Here is a 20,249-nt window from a genome sequence, read left to right as displayed (position 1 = left end):
CTACTGTTTTCATGAGATTTCAACTTTGAATATTGTCCTGGATTGTAGCGTAGTCCTGTATCTCAGCTTTCTGTATATCCTGTACAGTTACTTTATCTCTTGGGAATTATTTATCTTAAGTTGTCTTCAAGTAGTATGAACAAAATAGCTCAATGGTTATCCGTTTCTAGTCCTCTGTGTGTGTATCTATCTATCTATTAAGGCAGAGCAAAGTAGCACCTTGGATTCTCTGATTCAATAATACCATCTCACCATTAGACATCATATGGTAGGCAAAATACAGATAGAAAGGTAACTATATCTTTCTTTAAAATATCAGGGATTCTCTGCAATATGACTTCTTTATTTACTACCACTTTCTAACATTAAATTTACCCCTGGGCTTCAGAACTAGTGTGTAATGAATTTGGCATGCGAGAGATGCCCAGAAGATCGGCAAACCTCTGAAATAGTAAAGCCACTTTGTTTGAGATTGCAACTCCAAATTCGTATGTTTCACCCTACAATCTTTTAATACTAAATGAACTAAAATGAAACAAATTTCACAAGACTTACATCCTGTTAACTCCTCGGAATCCGCATTGCTGCATAAGGAGTATTGTTTGGTCAAAAAGTAAGTACAAAGCCTTCATAATTCTCAATGCAACTAAATTTGGTCTACTGAGCAAGTACTCATACTAAATCTACTAAAGGTTGGGCATGGGCTATTAGGCTATTATGAATGAGGGTCAAACTTCAGTGTAAAGAGAAAATTCATTTAAACTTTAAAGGCAGTAAAAAGTGATTTTGAACTTCATGGTCGTGCTGCAGTGGTCAGAGTGGAGGGAAAGGATAATGGAGTGTCATAGAAAAATTTGTTCTGCTAACAGAACTATGACGCTGAACTCATGGTCTAGAGATGCTCTGCACTAAACACTAATCTCACCCCACCATTATAGCAACAGATGCACGTCTTGTGGTACAAATAATAAAGCTGATCCATCAACTGATGATTTGAATCACTCCATACTTCTTACAGGTACAGGCAAGTATGACCAATGCAACAAATTTAGAGTTTGTTCAGAAAAACTTCTCCTTGAGTACCTTCAAAAGAAGAGGATTAAAAGGAAAAAACAAACAAACTTCCTCATAAAAATAACTTATTTTATTAAATTATCTCAAAAAAATTTAAAATTTGAATTTTAGCCTAAAGATAAACTAATTTTAGTTCACAGAATTTTTTTGTTTTATTTATATTTTCTTCTTTTTATAAATAATTATGAAGAATTCAGACGTGCACTTTTTCAAACATGCACTTAATGGAAAAGGGAATCTTTTGCCTGCTCAACTTAATTTAGTGTACTGTCAACAATAAGTCTGTTTTCTTTTCTTCTGTGTCAGCTATGTACTTCTTGGATGACTGCCTGATTCCGGAATGCAGTTTTCCTTTCAAGAAAAAAAATATACGAACTAGAATTTCAAATCCTACAAATCCCAAAATCTCTTTGACTTTTCATGTTGCGTGTAAATACTGAAATTTATATAGACTGGATCTCAAGCAACCAATACACCATTTATTAACATTTCTTCTAGAACGTAAATTTTCTGCAAACATAGGCGTATATTGCATCTTTAACAACTACATAAATTTATAATCATTGTGAAATATATATTACCAAGTGACTCTGTCCAAAAGAGCCATTTGATGAATGAATGCGAAGATTTCATGAAACTTAACATATCAACCACCCGAGTTTAAGGAGAAAATCTGAAGAACTGCTTCAACTGCAGAAACATTCCAACTCTCAACATGTCTAACAATCTGTCAAACAAATAAGTAGAAGACACGAGTTAACATGGATCTCAAATCACATCAATTGGTGCAAAGGTCTACAACAGAGAGAATAGGATGCATTTTGACTGACTCTGTAATTTTCATTTAATTCATACATTGTGCTTCCATCAATAGAAATCAGTGGCCTCCAAGGAAGCTTCAAGTTGGTCCTGCATATCACCCCCCAAATAAATTAACAAAGAAATTCAGAATTTTGATAGATGAAATCATGGAATGGAGACCAGGGATGTAGCTTCAGATATCTTTTAGGTAATGGTTCATATTTAATCGATACATGGATACCTTGATACCGATGGCCATCGTAGCACACCTGACAAACCTAAGGAATCAACTAAGACTATTGTGCCTAATTTCGTTACACTGCAGTGCTACAAGCAGCAACCCATTAGGAATCAATTTAGTGCTAAACTATGTGTTTGTGTTAAAGGTGAAGGATGACAAATACAGAATTTTGTGTATATTCAAGAATATCACAAAATTATTTCTATAATGGAATTTCAATGTTTTCTTTTATAAGAATTTTATGATTCTTTGAACAATGCATATATAGAGGGAACCAAGATAGTCTTCACTGATTCAAAACAGGTACATATATACAACCATATGACCAGGTTGTACAACTGAGCTAGCATTATACAGCACAAGATTCAAAATTAAGAAAAGGTTTAATTCAATCTTTTTTAACAACTCTTATATCAAGTTTTGGGTAACTCCTTAACTTTGGGAATACAAAGTGTTTGAAAAGAGAAATATGATGGTTCATTAATGCACACAAGGACGGGGACAAGCACCTTAGTTTCCAAGATGCCAGCACAAAATTTCTGTCGGAATCAACATCCTGCATTATGAAACATATCATGAACTAAACGTGAAGATGTATCTTTTGAGTAAACAGTGTAGCCAGAGAGGATAATGTCCTTTTGGTTATAGTAAGATCCAGAAACTGATTGAAAGAAACAAACAGCGCTAAAGTGTTTAGTATTTAAATAACAGAGTCGCGAGAGTTGTAATATCAGGGCTTTCAATTTTCCAAGAAAGACAACATAGGAACTTAACAAAGAGAAAGATGACCACATATAATCAAAAGAGAGAAACATATCTTTAAAGGGTCTAAACCATAACACAAATGGGTAAGAAATGGTTTGAATTATCGAAACCATAGATTGAAAATTAACACATCTGGAATTGAACTACTTCAACAGGTGTAACCGAATCAAAATTTCTACTTGGGCAGATGATGGGAACTCATAAAAACACACCAGAGTTCGAAAACAGTGAAATACACACGATTTACTATATCTAATAAAGCTTACAAGATTATTAGATAAACTTGAAACCCCTCTACAAGTAGTGCATCATTCTAGAAGCCTACATCTCTTACTCAAACTACTTCAACAAGTAATGATAATCACTTTATCTCTCATAACAGACTATGTCACATCTCTTAGTATCGCGTGCTCCTTCAGCTATGGATATTGGTGGAGTGGGGTGACTCCATTTATGAATAGGAAGTGGTAGATATTAAGTGCCCAGCTTCCCAATATCCAGTTAAAAGGGCAATCTCCTTCATTTAAAGATAAACGTAGACTTCTCATAAGGCAAAAGATTGGATTCCAATAGCATATTACTTCAGAATGGATTGGGAAGAAATCTCCCACTTTAGTTAATGTTTTGAAATTTAAATTGATTTTCTCAAAAACATGGAAATTCATATTCGGTTTAAAATACAATTCTATTCACATCTCTAAAACTTGACCATTTTCTAAATATAACTATGGAATTTCCAAAATCCAAACGCAAAAGAACCATCCTATGCCAATAGTCTGATGCCAAGTCCCCCCATTAGTACATTCTTCCAGGTGAGCAACAAAAGAAAATAAAATTTTCTGATCATGAACAGATCACTCTTATTCACTCCCAGACAACGTGAATCTTCTTAATGTCACAAGAGTACCAACAGAGAGACAACCTCTTATATATATATATATATATATATATATATATATACATTTAAAAGTTGTACGACTAGCGAGTAAAATGTTATACAGAGAATATCTACCTTCTCAATATTTTGTAGTATAATAGATGGACGGTCAAAGAAAGGAACAAGCAACTTCAGGTTTCGTGCGTATAACTCCCTACCTGTATGACCATGCATCATATAGCTTCAGTTGATTGAACATTGTTCAAAGTGATGTTTTCTTTTTTTCTGTAACAAAAATGAGTAACTGTTGAAAAGAAAACAGAAGAAGAGAAGACAAGCCAAGCACAAGGGCAAGAATTCTTACCACGAAATTTAATAGTTGGGTCTTCAAACATACAGTCCTCAGCATAAATTGAAGAACTGAAGTTCCCTAGATGTCAAACAAAAGTGAGAAATGCGTCCATTAATTTTAGCCCTATAGTTCATGTCTGCAAGCACGCTCCCGTTTCATCATGCATGCAAAAATTTAGAGACAGATACCATACGGAAAAAAAAATGATGTCATTATCGCAATAATAAAATAAATGGAATTAAAAAAAGAACATAAGCCAGAAGATGCTAAACAAGGAAAGATAATGTTAAGAATTTAGAGACTATTCAAAGTACAGTCAGAAGTCATTGCTAAAATAAACAGATTTATCATACACGGAAATGATACCAATGCTACTTCATATTGAGAATAAAAGAACTACAACAAAAGAAAAATAATGTTACCTGTTACGAAATACGCGTTGTCGTAATCAGATTTGATGATACTTAGAACATCATCGACGGTCGAAATTGGGAATTCATCTCTCTGTTTCTCAAAGCTGAATATAAATATGTGGGAGTGAGTAATCAGTACATATGTAGATGGTAAGTAAAGAAAGTAGGAGATTGAGTAGGCATAGACACCTTGCTTGATCGAAAGAAGGAGAAAAAACCCTCAAGAGCTCTGTCACTCCGCTCACCACTATTTTCAACATCTGAGGGGTTTCACTTTCACTTTCTTTGTTCATACTTACATAAATCTTCATGCTTTTGGGCACCTTAGTGTTTGAGTACCTTTGAACGCCGTGATTCCTTCGCAACTGCAATTGCAACGGCACAATATAAATGAGATAAGCAACAACGAATTTGAAAAGCTTGAATTCTCCTCTATAGATATATTTAATTAGATTAGATTTGTTATCATGTAGTAATAGTGGTACCTGGTTGCGTGAAGGTGGTAGAGGTGTTCCACTGAAGCACCATAGTTTCGCCATTTCCGAAGACGAGTATACCATTATGATTCATATCAAACCGTCACCTGTTCATTTAGATTAAGGTTGTCTTCCCGGTTTACAGTTCCTAAGCTTTCTCTGTCGAAACACCAACCTAATATTCGCTAAATTATTTGTGTGGACAAGGCTTCTCTTACTCTCTACGGATTTAGGTTCTCAATCGTTCACAACATCAAATCAAACGCGCCCCAGTTTTAGCCGAACGAAATTACTCCACTGCTTCATCTGTTTATGATTGTTTTTTGCGTTTAAGTTTATCCGAATGTATTACCAATTTTCTATAATTCAATATTAGTGTAAATGTGTTTTCTAGCATTAGTGCACAAGAATTAAGTGAAAGTTGTTAGAAACTAAGATAGGTATAATTTTTAAATTATTTAAATTATTTATATATAAATTTTTAATTGAATAAAAAAAATTATCCTTGGATATTCTATTTTTCCGATACAAAAATTATATATTTTTTTTCGGCTCAAAACTACTCCCTATGGATACCTGTTGCACTTTGGACCCGTAAAGATCGAGTGACCCAATACTATAATTATCCGATTTTCATTGGAAAAATTCTCCCTACACCCCTATTTTCCTCCTACACTCCCTAATTCCTATAAAAAAACAATTGCTCATTTGGTTTTTCTGTTTTATTATTCATTCAATCTCCACTGGTGTTCTTTCTTGTGATATCTTACTTTGGTCACTGAATTGACAAAGGTAAAGGATTTTAGATGTTAAAGTTAGTTAACTTTATTGAGTATAAGTTTTCCATTTTATTCGTACTGTTCATAATTATAGTGCATTGATTTCCACATTGCACTATGTTTTACATGGACAGGTGAACTTTTTCCACTCTTTATAGAAGTGCAAGAAGAAATAATGGAAATCGAGGAAGAAGAATTCTTTTTCAAAACAATGTAACTGGGTGGTCTTGTGTAAGTGTATGGTTTGCTTAGTTAGTCTTGAACACGTCTACTTAAGATCTAGTATTTAATTAATACAAAAAATGAATTGGCTTATCAAAAACAGTTAACCGACTTTTAGAAAGCAACTAACTGGTGGCTATAATATAATTCGTATAGCTATTATTCATTTAACAATGCTGCATTCAACGCAATTGATAGACACGGGATTTTTGAACTATGAGCTACACTTTGAAACAATTATTTCTGTAATTACTTTTCGATTGAATATATATTCTAAAATGTTGCATGCGAAAAGAACAAACTTGCATCACGTCGACTTTGACTACCCCACAAGGAAATTTCTCATACTAGGCTCAATTCATCTTTAGTATTTGTAAACTTTAGGTCGTCTTTGAACTCAGCATCAAGTTCCTTCCGCAATGCCACTAATCCTTCCCCTGCATCACAGATATACGCTGAAGCTTGTCTGCCAGACAAAGTTGCACCTTCCATGCTGTCTATGTAGTCCTGAACAAAAAGAAAAATTCGCAGCCATGCAAGTAAATAAATAATAAAAGTGAGTAGTATCAATGCAAGTCACATATCACTACTGCGGTGAAACTGGAATGAACATACTGCAATTGCAGGACAAACACACCAATAAGAGCTCACAAAAATTTGACGTGGGGTCAAAGTAAAATACAGTTGATGGATAAAAAAGGTTGAACGCAAATTTGAAAGGAAAGGTTAAATTAGTTCGGTAAATTTGACCGAGTTATATCTCAGATGTGGTGTGGGAGTCCATAGTAAAAGCATATACTGATCTCTATTGAAGAAGTATGTACACTGTATAAATATTTATTGTTGTATCCTCGTACAACTTTCCACAGACCAACTTACTAAGTTAGGAGTGAAAGCCTTTCTATCAGATAAGAGTGTTTTGTATATAACGAATATCTGCAGTGCTCCATCCTGTATAAAACCAGAACTTTGTACAAGAGAAAGTAGGAAATGTCTATTGCCTTTACCACTTTCCACGTGTCCATCGTCACTTCTATTAAAATGATTTTTATCTAAAACATCCTTTCTCTTTGTTTATCGAACTGTTAATTGAACAAGAATGCCAATAAATTCATTAGAGTGCCAAAAGACACCAAGAATATTTTTTAATCCTGAATCCAGATACTGAAAGAAGAAAATACATAGTTCTCGGTAGATCGTGGTACCATCACAGGTAATCCCATTCAAACAAATATAGCAGCAGAAATTTATTGTCAGTGTCATAAAAGCTACTTCACTTTCTATTTTTTTTTTCATAGGTTATACCACAAGCCCCGGGGACCTATATAAGTATTTGTAAGTAACTAGCTGCTGTAAAGGGACATGAAAAGGCAAAAAGCATCTTGATAACATTAAATTTTAGGTTATATGTGGCATGTGTAGAAGCACAAACTATGCCAGTCAAGAAAGTGTACCTGTTTTGTGTAAGAGCCAGCAAGAAAGAAATTCTTCACTGGTGTCTTTTGATCTGGTCTAAATGGATCTTTGCCAGGTCCCTCACGGTACAGAGATTGGCCAATTTTAACAACAGAAGACCAAGTCACTTCCAAACCTTGAGATGATGGAAACAGTGCCAAAACCTGGTAGAAATTTTCAAAATCAATATGATGACAAAGAGAACTGAATATCTACCATTGACTTAAAAACACCTAAAATAGACTACATAATGAAACATATGACGTGGCTTATGATAGAAATAATATAAAATGTTATGTTGATGATTACAGAAACATGCATCAAATTAGCAGCATGAACAAATATGCATCAAATGAACAAGTACAAATTCAACCCGTAACATTTAATGATGTATTGAAAGGATTGCTTGTAATTGTATTTAGTCTGTAATCAATGCTAGAACTCAAAAGAGACAATCATCATGTCAATCAATAGTTGTTGTAGTTGACAAAGTCAGTATAGACAAAGTTTCGCTCATCAGTTTGGTACAGGTGTGTAAAGATTACGTGATGAGGAACTAGCAATACATGGCAGTGGCTGACCAAAGAGTTAGGTAGTATGTAGTCATCAAAGAACGGTAGCTCAGATCACAGGGTCCTGTCAGAGATCAGCGTGACAGCTGCTAGAGAAAAAAATGCTCGAACGCTGTTGCAGCTAATGGAGAGCAACAATAGATGATTGAAGAGCACAGCGGTTGCTGGAGAGAGAAAAAAATGCTAACAGAGTGCGCTGGTTGCTGGAGAGAAAAAATGCAGTAGGCTACAACGGTTGCTAGACAGCAAAATTTCTTAGAGAGTAAAAATGTTCGAAGGGTACAATGGCTTCCCAAGAGCAAAAAATGCTGAGAGTGCAGCTGCTGCTAAAGAGAAAATTTGCTTTGGGAGTGCAGTGGCTGCCGAAGAACAAAATGCTTGGAGAATGCGGCTATTTTTGGGGAGCAGAAGTGCTCAAAGGGTGGAGCGGCTGCCAGAGAGCAAGAAAATACTCAGGGTGCAGTGGCTACTGAAGAGAAAAAATGTTGCAATGGTATTGTTTACCCAATAGAGAAAGTCAAAGTGACAAATTTAGGACGAGTGCTTCCAGGGAAAAAGTCAAGGTCTAACAGCCGATTAGTGTAACAGGTCACCGAGTATGAGACCACTTTGATACCATACTGAAAGGATTCCTCGTAATTATATGTTATGTAATTGAATGTTGACTGTAATCAAACCACATTTTAACTATATCATATGAAGTTGAATGCTTAGTTATCAAAATAAATCAACACATAGTAACACACCCCATCATAAGCTTCTCACTTTTGATGCACACTTTTCATGTCACTAATAAAGCAACGGTGAAAATATCAAAAACCATAATAAGAGAAGTATAATTTCTTTTTAACCAACCTGTTTTGCTACCCTTGCAATGATTTCGTCATTTGGTAAGGGCATGTATGGATCTCCTGGCGTCAGAACACATCTGACAAAGGTATTAGCGTTATATACTTAGAAGGTCAACACTAAATCAAATACTATATGCATGATGATGATCAGAATTTAGAACCATGAGAAATTTACTCATTAGGCTTCATTAGTGGGTTTTGGCTTGGTCCCCGTACTTTTTCATTTCTTTTTTCTTTTAATTCTATTAAGAATGTTGTATATGATTGGTGCATGCTGTAGTGCTAACCTGGCTTATTGCAAGTTGTATAGAGACGCAATAGTACTCTTTCTTTAGATTAAAAAAAAATCTGATGATGTATTTATAGCCAGGAACCAAAAGCAATTTATGAAGCAATGGGAACATTAAAATCTTAAAATATAGATCAATTTTTCAATATTCTTGCACATATATGTTGTTTTTAATGTTACATACATACATATATATATATATATATATATATATATATATATATATATATATATATATATAATAATTATGATTATGCTGACTGCAGAATATTCAAGCAAGGCACTTAAAATCTTTCTTAAAATTATATTCCAGATAGTTAATGAACTCATGAGTGAAAGAAAAATTTTAGAACTGTGAAACAACAAACACTTACTGGAGCAATGATCCTTGTCCCTCAATGTAATAATCTTCTGGAGATGAAAGCGCCAGGTCTGCAAAGCAAGAAAAATCTGCATCGGGTGTGTAGAGAAGATTATCCAAACCAACGGCTTTCTTCAGTTGCCTGCCCTCCAGATTGTAAGGGTGCATGAAGAAGTTGAACAATAATGGTCAAAATTAAAATATATCAATCTTTATTGTCAAACAAAAGTACCTCACTCTATAGTTTCTATGTGGACCCTAAAATTAAAATGCAGAGCATTACCTTGACTTTTCTAGATCTTGCAACTCTGTGACCCAACCATTGTATCTGAGTTGCACTGTCACTACAGGAACTCCAACTAGCTCATAGATGTTATTGAAAAACTGCTGTTCCCTCCACTCCGATGGAATTAGTCTCTTAATTCCAGGGACATCACAAGCTAGCATCGTGTAAATGAAAGTAAGCCATAATAATTGAAGATTGTGGGCAAAATAAGAAATAAATACGAAAACCAAGGAAAAGTAATCTACTAACCAGCAACATAAGCATCAGCTTTCACAATTTTCTTGGCAGTAGCCTGTGAAAATAAAAATTAACAAGGTATTAACTATAAAGATTTTGAGAATGTCACTTGTATTCTAAGCAAGCATGTAAAGATTTCAAACAAGAAAGCACATATCACCTTTGACATGGAAAGTCCTGTAACATAAATACTCCCATCATCCGTTTTGTCATAAAGTAGTTCTCTGCATCCCCACCTAAGATGGAACCTGTTCCAGCAGCATACGAGGATATAAATAGGAAGAAATTTGGATAGTCATGGTGGAAATATTCTAGTATCTAGAACCATGCCTGCCCCCTCTATCCGTGATGTACTTCCTGATGGGACCACTCAAATAAACATCTGGTGAACCCTTCAACATTCGCAAAAGGGAAGCCTCAGTCTTTGTGGCAAACAATGCAAATATGGTAAGCATGCAGCGGGCACTGATATTATCGCAGTCAATAAACCCAAGGGCATAGGCAACTGGATCCCACATTTTTTGAATACTCATGCGTGTGCCACCTTTGGATAAAAACCAATCTGAAAAACTAATCTGTAACAAAAGCACAAATTGGTTAAAAGGACAAGTCTAGACTAGACATTGAGAAAGATGATAGACAAACACAAACAATACATAGAGAAACAGTAAACTAAGATTCAAGGGTAGTGAGTATTGGAATTTTTACTTTTTTGGTATATCCAGAACCTTCACAATTACTCCTATTGCATGTGTGTGCATGTATGTGTATGCTAAGTGGATTGGCATGAGCATGTTTATGAACACACAGAAACTAGGGGCACAGATAATCAGGAAGCATTATTTGGAAATAGACCAAAAAATAATGAATCCTCTTACACTATCCAAATTCCTTATGTCCCTGAGTGCACCATCTGGATCAACAAGAGCTTTGACAACTGGACTCAGTGCAAGAGCCACGGCATTTCTAGCTTTATCATAGGTCTGCTCATAAAAAATATGTAAAGTTAGGTACAATAATGATAGTCCCACTGAGGAAAATCAAATGAACAACTATACTTTTTTGGGGATTCAAATATATTATTTTCTAGTTCTGTATAATATCGATGAGTGACGACCAAGTCATGTAATTTAAACAGACATGATAATAGAATACACAATGTGATTACATTAAGCTGATTTGTGGTCAAAAATGCCCTTATCCCATGTATTGGTGCTCCAACTGGGAACCGAAAATCTAGTTCTGCACACAAAAACTAAAGTTGAACTTGCAATACTCTGGTGGAATTTGTGGAGAGACAAAATAATGAACAAAAATGAAGCAATATATTGTAGCACAACACATACCTCCAATTTGACCTCCTTTATTAACAAAAGTGTGAGTGTGATCTTTTACAAGTAGATTGTTATTTGCACCCACCTATTTATGCAAGCATTGAAGAAGTTAAAAACAAACGGATACCACGAAAATCTACACAAAAAATAAAGTGAACAGTACATGTTTCTCGGGGAAAAAAGAGGGAGGAAGAATCCAGGTTTTAGAGATGAAGAAGAGCGTATGACTGCAAGTGATAACAGCTTACCTTCTTCATCAATCGGAAAAGATTGTTGTAGCAACCAAAAAAAACATGCAATCCCATTTCAATGTGATTCCCACGTTTGTCAACAAAGGAGCCAACTTTGCCACCAATAAAAGGCCTCGACTCATATATATCCACCTGAGTGATAGAATTTTGAAGAAAACGTATAAAAAAAAGAAAATACATCAGCTGCAATAACCCAATGCACTCGACACCTGAATTACAAAATCAAACAAACTGACCAACGATGAAGGAATCATTTCCTTTTGCTTCAGAAGTAACTTTAAGACATAATATACCACATCATCCAATACGAAAATATTACTTTTTAACAGAGAAACAGGAGGAGAATGAGCTAAACCTCGTGGCCTTGATCCAAGAGTTCCACTGCAGTTGACATGCCTGCAAGCCCAGCTCCAACAATAGCCACTTTCAGCTTGGGTCCTCGATAATGCTCAGGTTCAGGCGGAAACAACCCTTTTGGTGCTGCATAATCAAAATTACAGTTTAACAAAAATTATCCAATCTTTGCAACACATCCCAGCCTTCAATTTCCCTTACCTCCAACACTCCCCAAAATGAAAATTATTACATAAAAAAAAATAATAAAAAAAAAAACAGAGCTGAGATAAGTGTAGCATCGAAAATTGAATTTGGATTTCACAAAAAGAAGGGGGAAATACAAACCGTTAACGCTCATGTCGGAAACATTATCATCTAAGGAGCATCTAACCCGACACTTGTAGGTCTTTGAGAAACGGGCAGTGAAGGGGGAAAAGAAGCCAGCAGAGTCTCCTCCTCGAGTTGCGGAAAAGGAAGTAGCCGAACACTGAATCAGAGACGCCATAGCCATAAGCTCAACACAAAGACAACAACCGACTTTGTCGCAAACGATGGAACGAGGTTGTGTTGTTCTTTGTTTGTTAAACGAATTGGGGGAATCTGTGCACGTAGGCTGAAGGAGATGCCGGAATGGAAAATTTGTCTTGTAGTAGAGAGGATTGAAAATTGTGAGTGGTGATCATACGCAAATTACAAGATGGATGAATTAGAATTAATATAAATAATAAATAATGGCGATAATATTAATAATAATAATAATTGCAATTGAATGAACGTGTTGTTGCCTTTGCCTATTCTACTGGAATTTGGAAAATGGAAGTGCCATTGCCACTTTCCATTAGCGATAGATAACGGACCATTGCTCTCGACACACTCGCGCTTTTTGACTCTTTTTTTTTTTCTTTTTTTTTTTAATTTATCTTTTCCCTCTTATTTTCGCTTCAGACATGTCTTACGTGTCAGTTATTGGTAGCCTTAACATTTTTTATCTACTCATAACCTCTTCCTTCTCTCCACCATTCACGTTCCATGTTCTTCTTCCCCTTTCTTTTTTCTCACTTTACATCCACCATTTTCTTTTTTCAATTAAAAAACACACTCAACTTTCGTTACTTAATATATTTAAGGAAACAAATTTTCGTTATTCATGCGATCATAGATTATAAGAATAGACCATTATTTATAAAAATATTTCAGTGTAAAATTTATTTAGGAAAATAATCTAAGAGAGTATCCATCCATAAATATATTAGAAAGTGGGTTTTAAGCTTAATTCATCACCACAAAACCGACTTGTAAAGTGAAGTTTGCACCTCACTTATATATATATATTATAATTTAGCCTTATATGTGGGACTTCCAACACACCCTCTTCACGCCGAGGTATAGACATCTCATGCGTGATAGTAGAAATTGGGTGGTCCAATAGCGGCCCGACAAGGGTGAAAATCGAAATGTCTACTTAGAACTCGCTAGGATAGGCTCTAATCATGGTTCTGATACCATATTAGAGATGAGTTTTTAGGCCTAACTCAATCCCACAAAACCGGCTTGTAAGGTGAGGATTGCACCTCACTCATATATTATAAATTGGCCTTATCTCTAGTCGACATGGGACTTCCAACAACAAAATATGCAATTCTTTTCTACTCTCCATGATCAGCTTCAATTTCAGAGACCTTATTATATGTTTATCTCTTACATTTTTCCTGTTTTTCTAAAGTAATTAATGTAAATATTTAATATATAATTATTAAATTTATGCAATTAAGGTAAACATAGGTAATTAGTATATATGATTTGGTTTATTAAATGCGATATAATCATTAAGCGTTCTGGAGATTTTTTTATTAATGTTCTTAAAGTAATTAATGTAATTACTAAATATACATAATTGAGGTAATTACCTATATTTATTACAATTTACTTCACTAAATATCATCGAAAAATATATTTTATTGATAATATATAATTTTTTTATTTAGGGAAAAAAAACAAGAGGTTTTTGAAGATAAAAGAAGTATCATGTTGTCTCGAGAATAGACAATGATATTGTTAGATTCCATTCAAATTTGTTATTAATAATAAAATCGTGTTTATTATTATTTATTTCATTGCTATATTTATTAAATTTATATGATAAGATCTTTTATTAAAATTAAAAACTTATTATTACGATATAGATTACAATAAAGAGATTTCAAACATCCACACAATAAGTCATTAATAAAAAAGTTAGAAAACTCTAAAAACAATCTCGCTTAATATAAATCTAATATAAAAGTTACGAAAAATCTCAACAAATCGACGACACTAACTATAGAAGTTTGAAAAATACTTCTATTTGCAAAGGATAAAAACCTTCACAAATTGAAAAAAAAAAAAAAAAACTTCCACTAAACATAGTTTTTTTATGGTTTAAATACCTTTTTAGTCTCCAAGATGGGAACTGAATTTCTGTTTTGTACTCAGTTTTAAAAATGAAGATATTAGGTCCCTATGTTATGAAAATTGTATGAATCAGGTCTTCTCCGTTAAGTTTGACAGTAACAACGTTAATTCTACATTGATCTGGGAGACTTTTTCTCTTCTCTCCTCTTCTGTATAGTTTTTTCTCTCTCATTTTCAGATTTTTCTCTCTAATTAAGTGCAATTATTATTAAAATTTGGCAGAAAGTTTTTGTGTGGACAAATCTCCACGTTTGCTGGGGGCCCACATAAATAAGCAACTGAAAGCCTTTGCTTCACCCAGTTCATCAAGACCATGGAGCACACTTCGGTACAACCCGTTTCACAATATCTGCATCAGGTCTCCCACATTTACCACAAACCCGCCATTCACTGGCGGCACCGTCACCCACATGTTGCCTTTCTGGTGAACTTGCAGTCTTCTTATGTTGTTCTGGTAAAGAATTGTCAAAAGGGTGGAGTCCGTGTGGGCGGCCAGACCTATTGCCCGATCTGGATCCGGGCATGTTGGGTACGAATTTAGTTCCAAGGCAGCGCAAGTCTTTTCGAATTGACCTTTTGCACCAGCCCATTTTAGGTCTTCCTTTGTGATACCCAGAGATTCCAACATCAGCCACATTAGTTTTTTTGCTAGCTTTTTCATCGTTTCATCATAGTGCATGACAATGTCACTGAACAAAAATAAGCCGAGAGATTTCTGACATATCAAGAAACAATAGTATACACACATACATATATACTAACCAGTGGTAATCTTGGGGCCATAGTTGGCGAAAATGCTCGAGAGGGGATCCGACAATTGTGAAGCCTATTGAGAATCCTTCGATTCTCTTAACTGTTTCTGTTAAAACAGTTCTTCACTGTTTCGTTTGAACAGTGGGCCTTGTTTTTTTTTTTTTTTCTGTTTCTCTCTTCCCCCTTGGAACTNTATTTATATAGAGTTCCTTTTTCCCTTTTCCCCCATCAGATACACAAACGATTGTATTTTTCATATGTTCATTCAAATAATAAAAGAAGAGTTTTTTCTTACTCACCGTGACGTGATCTCCAACTTTGTCTTCTGCACCGTCGACGTTCGCCGCCGTATCGAAGCTCCTCCGGCCACCGACATCTGCCTCGGTCTCTCTCCTCCATCAGAGAAAACCTCTGACGCTTCTCTCTCTAACTNTGTCCAGAAGCAACACAAATGCCACGTTGCCCTTGATGNTNTGCCTTTCTTCTATCGTAATGGGCCAAGATCGTTTTGGGCTAATAAGTGCACAGTACACGACCCAAACCAATATGGTATCAGAGCAGGTCTAGCACATGCTCTGCTTCCGTTGCCATTGCTGTTGATTCTTGGGCCCTTTTCTTGGGTTCTTTTTGCTGGGTTCTTGAAGCCTTCTTGTCGCCATGGATCAGTCGGACCAATCTTCCAATCCTGCAAGTCCGTTCTATCTGCACCCGGGAGAAAACCCAGGTTTGACTTTGATTACTCAAACTCTCAACGAGAATAACTACTCGTCCTGGAGCAGAGCCATGAGGAGGGCTCTGCTTTCGAAAAACAAGATTAAATTCATAGACGGGTCTATTAAAAGACCTCAGAAAACAGACGCTACCTATGACACCTGGGAGAGATGTAATGTGATGATCTTGTCCTGGATAACGAAGACCCTATCCCCACACATTGCCGAGAGCGTCATCTACGTCGAAGAAGCTAAAGAACTCTGGGATGAGCTTAAAGAAAGGTTCTCAAAAGGAGATTATTTTAAAATCTCAGACTTATTACAGGACATACATTCGATCAAGCAAGGGGAACGTGGCGTGAGTCAATTTTTCACTGACTTAAAAATATTGTGGGAAGAATTAGAGTCTTTAAGGCCTATCCCTGTCTGCACTTGTGAAGTTCCATGCAATTGTGATTTGTCCAAGGTTATGTTAAAATATAGGGAAATGGAACATGTGATCTGCTTCTTAAAAGGATTGAACGATTCATATAATACTGTTAGAACACAGATCCTTTTGATGGATCCTTTACCTAATGTTAACCGTGTATTTTCCTTGATCATTCAACAAGAAAGACAGGAAAAGCAGTGCATAACAGAAACCAGAATTCTGGCAAACGCTACTGATAGAAGTAATCACTGGAAACCTGACCAGAACTAGAAATATCAAGGACGTGGAACTCGTGCACAAGGCAGAGGTAGAGGTAGAAACCCAAATTATGGTAAGCAATGCTCGTATTGTAATAAAATGAATCATATTGTTGATGAGTGTTATTCTAAGCACGGATACCCCCATGGTACAAGAAAGAAGAAAGGAAGAGTGATTGGAACTCTATTAATGTGAGTCAGAACAACACTGACTCTGAAAGCAGCCTAAAGACCCAACAACAGACCAACAACAACAATAGTGTCAATCTTTTCACACCAGAACAGATGTAGAGGCTTCTAAAAATAATTGATAAGGCTGAAGAATCATCTATTCACAAAGTCAATCAGGTTCAAAGGAAAGAAACTGAGAATAAACCAGGTAATTCTTCCTGGATTATCGACACAGGTGCTACTGACCATGTTACACATGATAAATCCAATTTTGTTGTTTTTCACAAAATTAAACCTATTTCCATCAAACTACCAAATAAAACTACCATTACTGCTGAGTATGCTGGGACAGTTAAATTATCTGAGAACTTCACCATTTTCAATGTTCTTTACATACCTAATTTTTGTTTCAATCTAATCTCTGTTCAAAGTCTTATTAAAGACTTAAATTGTAATCTAACTTTTTCTTATGAGAACTGTCAGATAAGGGAGAATCGTTCATTGAAGACAATTGGATATGCTAAACCATGGAATGGTCTCTATTACTTGCAAGATTTCTCTAAACCAGAACAAAGAGATGTTGACAAGACTGTTTTCTCTTTTAAAAAGTCTGATGTTAATCTGTGGCATCTTAGACTAGGACACCCTGGAAATCATGTTGTAAAACACATATGTGAAATGTTTCCTTATTTTAAGACTAATATTGATATTGCATGTGACACTTGCCATTATGCAAAACAACATAAATTGCCTTTCACAAAAAGCCTATCTGTTACTACTGAGTGTTTTGAAATTATTCACTGTGATATTTGGGGGCCATTGAATACTGTCTCTGTTCATGGACATAGGTATTTTCTTAGTATAGTTGACGATTACAACAGACACACATGGGTTTTTCTAATGAGTAATAAAGGACAAACCAAGGAATTACTACAGAATTTTATCATTAAAATAAAGAACCAATTTAACAAAATGATAAAAATAATTAGGTCCGACAATGGGCCAGAGTTTAATTGTGTAAAATTTTATGATATGCATGGAATTACTCATCAGAAAAGTTGTGTTGAAACACCAGAACAAAATTCTGTAGTTGAAAGAAAGCATCAGCATATACTCAATGTGACACGCAGTCTTCTTTTTCACTCAAATATACCTAAAGTTTACTGGTCTTATGCTATTGGACATGCAGTTTACTTGATAAATAGATTACCTACTCTTAGTCTAGGATATAAGACTCCCTATGATATGTTCTACAATCTGGCTCCTACTTATCTTGATCTTAAAGTCTTTGGATGTCTTTGTTTTGCCTCTACACTTGAAAACAATAGAAATAAGTTAGATCCTAGGGCTAGAAAAGGAGTATTCCTAGGGTATAAAAGTGGTGTAAAAGGCTATATTGTACTAGACATAAATACCAAAGAACTATTTGTTAGCAGAAATGTCATATTTCATGAAGATGTGTTGCCCTATAAGAACTTTCAAGATAATCAGCAAAGCATGAACAATGAAAAGGATGAGGATGAGTTCCTAACAGATTTCTCCAAAGATTACTATCCTACTTATGAAGACCATCTTGACGAACAAGGAGAAATTAACCAGGAGGCAGAACTGCCGAATCCTACTCCCACAAATATCAATCAAGAGAATCACAGCAACAGAAGGCCTGAAAGGGTTAGAAGGGCTCCTGCCTACCTAGAAGATTATATCCACCAGGTTAATCAATCCTTGACTACTAGAAATAATCTTAAAACCCCTTATCGGATAACTAATCTGCTATGCTGTGATAATTTGTCAGAAAAACACTCCAAATATGTCATGACTATCACTGGAAATAGGGAACCTCAGACTTACAATGAAGCTAAAGACAAAAAGGAATGGATAGAAGCCATGCAGAGAGAAATTAAAGCTTTGCAGGACAACAATACTTGGGTTTTAACTCAATTGCCACCAGGAAAAACCCTTATAGGTTGCAAGTGGGTATATAAAACTAAATACAGGGCTGATGGAAGCATTGAAAGGCATAAGGCCAGATTAGTGGCCAAAGGGTATACCCAACAGGAAGGGATAGATTACCTTGACACTTTTTCCCCAGTTGCTAAACTCACCACTGTTAGACTCTTAATTGCCCTTGCTGCCTCCAATAATTGGTTTCTACACCAATTAGATGTGGATAATGCGTTTCTTCATGGTGACCTCAATGAAGAGGTTTATATGCAACCACCTCCAGGGCTCAATATTCATACAAAGGGACAGGTTTGCAAACTAACTAAATCTTTATATGGCTTGAAACAAGCAAGCAGACAATGGTTTGAGAAACTGTCCTCTTATCTTATTTCTGTTAAATACAAACAGTCTAAGTCTGATCACTCACTATTTACCAAAAGAACTGGTACACACTTTACTGCATTACTTGTATATGTGGATGACATTGTATTGGCAGGAAATTCCTTAGAAGAAATCAATTACATCAAAGAGCTTCTACACAATAAATTTCGTATAAAGAATCTTGGAGAACTCAAGTACTTTCTTTCTCGGACTTGAAGTGGCTAGGTCTAAAAAGGGAATTCACTTGTGTCAAAGAAAATATGCCTTAGACATACTTGAGGAAACTGGAATGGAAGGATGCAAACCTTCTACTACACCCTTTCTCAGAGATACAAGTCCTTTATACAAAGAGGATAGCCAACTCAATGATCCTGAATCTTACAGAAGATTGATAGGGAAGTTGCTTTATCTTACAAACACTAGACCTGACCTATGTTATACTATCAACTTACTTAGTCAATTTATGCAATTTCCTACAGAACACCATTATCGGGCTGCCCAGCATGTGCTCAGATACATCAAATCTACTCCCAGTGAAGGGTTGTTCTACGCTGCTGACTCTCCCATGCACCTAAAGAGTTTTAGTGACTCTGATTGGGCTAGTTGTCCTAACACTAGAAGATCAACAACAGGTTTTTGTGTTTTTATTGGGACATCCCTTATATCTTGGAAGTCTAAGAAGCAGAAGACCGTTTCCAGGTCATCCACTGAGGCTGAATACAGAGCCCTTGCTGCCACTGTATGTGAAATACAGTGGCTCCATTATTTACTTGAAGACCTTCAAATTAAAGAAGCTGGAGTGCCTGTCCTCTACTGCGACAACAAATCTGCTCGCCATATTGCTCACAACCAAAGCTTTCACGAATGGACCAAGCATATCGAGCTTGACTGTCACGTTGTTCGTGAGAAGATCCAAGAAGGACTTCTACACCTTCTCCCTGTGCGTTCCGATGAACAGTTGGCCGATGTCTTCACCAAATTCCCGCATCGCGTCAACTTCAAACAAATCGTTCCCAAGCTTGGACTGGTAAATATACACAGTCCAGCTTGAGGGGAGGGTATTGAGAATCCTTCGATTCTCTTAACTGTTTCTGTTAAAACAGTTCTTCAATGTTCCGTTTGAACAGTGGGCCTTGTTGTTTTTTTTTTTTTTTCTGTTTCTCTCTTCCCCCTTGGAACT

General features: G+C 35.7%; 2 protein-coding genes and 1 pseudogene across 9 annotated transcripts; all 3 read right to left on the bottom strand.

The window, feature by feature from the left end:
- Positions 1–124: 124 nt before the first annotated feature.
- Positions 125–5,392, bottom strand: LOC106769699. 8 transcript variants are annotated; one of them, XR_002669238.1, is made up of 10 exons: positions 5,009–5,392; positions 4,713–4,888; positions 4,533–4,627; positions 4,123–4,188; positions 3,894–3,976; positions 2,626–2,672; positions 1,930–1,983; positions 1,656–1,801; positions 556–584; positions 238–443 (listed from the first exon to the last, which is right to left on the bottom strand). XR_002669238.1 is itself a non-coding variant. In XM_014655423.2 (8 exons), exons 1-8 carry the CDS (start codon positions 5,081–5,083, stop codon positions 1,735–1,737), a joined length of 663 nt encoding a protein of 220 aa, XP_014510909.1. In that variant the 5' UTR covers positions 5,084–5,392; the 3' UTR covers positions 1,534–1,734. The 8 variants fall into 8 exon arrangements, 2 of the variants coding, with proteins under 2 accessions (XP_014510909.1, XP_014510908.1); XR_002669237.1 differs by lacking the exons at positions 238–443; positions 556–584 and adding an exon at positions 125–229 and having other exon boundaries at positions 1,905–1,983; XR_002669240.1 differs by lacking the exons at positions 238–443; positions 556–584 and adding an exon at positions 125–229.
- A 720-nt stretch (positions 5,393–6,112) lies between these two features.
- Positions 6,113–12,851, bottom strand: LOC106772487 (zeta-carotene desaturase, chloroplastic/chromoplastic). Its single transcript, XM_014658911.2, has 14 exons — positions 12,318–12,851; positions 11,992–12,116; positions 11,634–11,768; positions 11,398–11,470; positions 11,220–11,293; positions 10,930–11,034; positions 10,382–10,626; positions 10,212–10,299; positions 10,064–10,106; positions 9,812–9,968; positions 9,542–9,670; positions 8,883–8,955; positions 7,455–7,619; positions 6,113–6,507 (listed from the first exon to the last, which is right to left on the bottom strand). Exons 1-14 carry the CDS (start codon positions 12,481–12,483, stop codon positions 6,343–6,345), a joined length of 1,743 nt encoding a protein of 580 aa, XP_014514397.1. The 5' UTR covers positions 12,484–12,851; the 3' UTR covers positions 6,113–6,342.
- Positions 12,852–14,589: 1,738 nt separating this feature from the next.
- The window catches only part of LOC106770553, a 6,915-nt pseudogene continuing 1,255 nt past the window's right edge, over positions 14,590–20,249 (bottom strand).

Source organism: Vigna radiata, chromosome 8, assembly GCF_000741045.1.
Source record: "Vigna radiata var. radiata cultivar VC1973A chromosome 8, Vradiata_ver6, whole genome shotgun sequence".
NCBI classification, from domain to species: Eukaryota; Viridiplantae; Streptophyta; class Magnoliopsida; order Fabales; family Fabaceae; genus Vigna; species Vigna radiata.
Note: the sequence above shows the minus strand (reverse complement) of the source record. Positions and strands in the feature narration are given on the sequence as shown.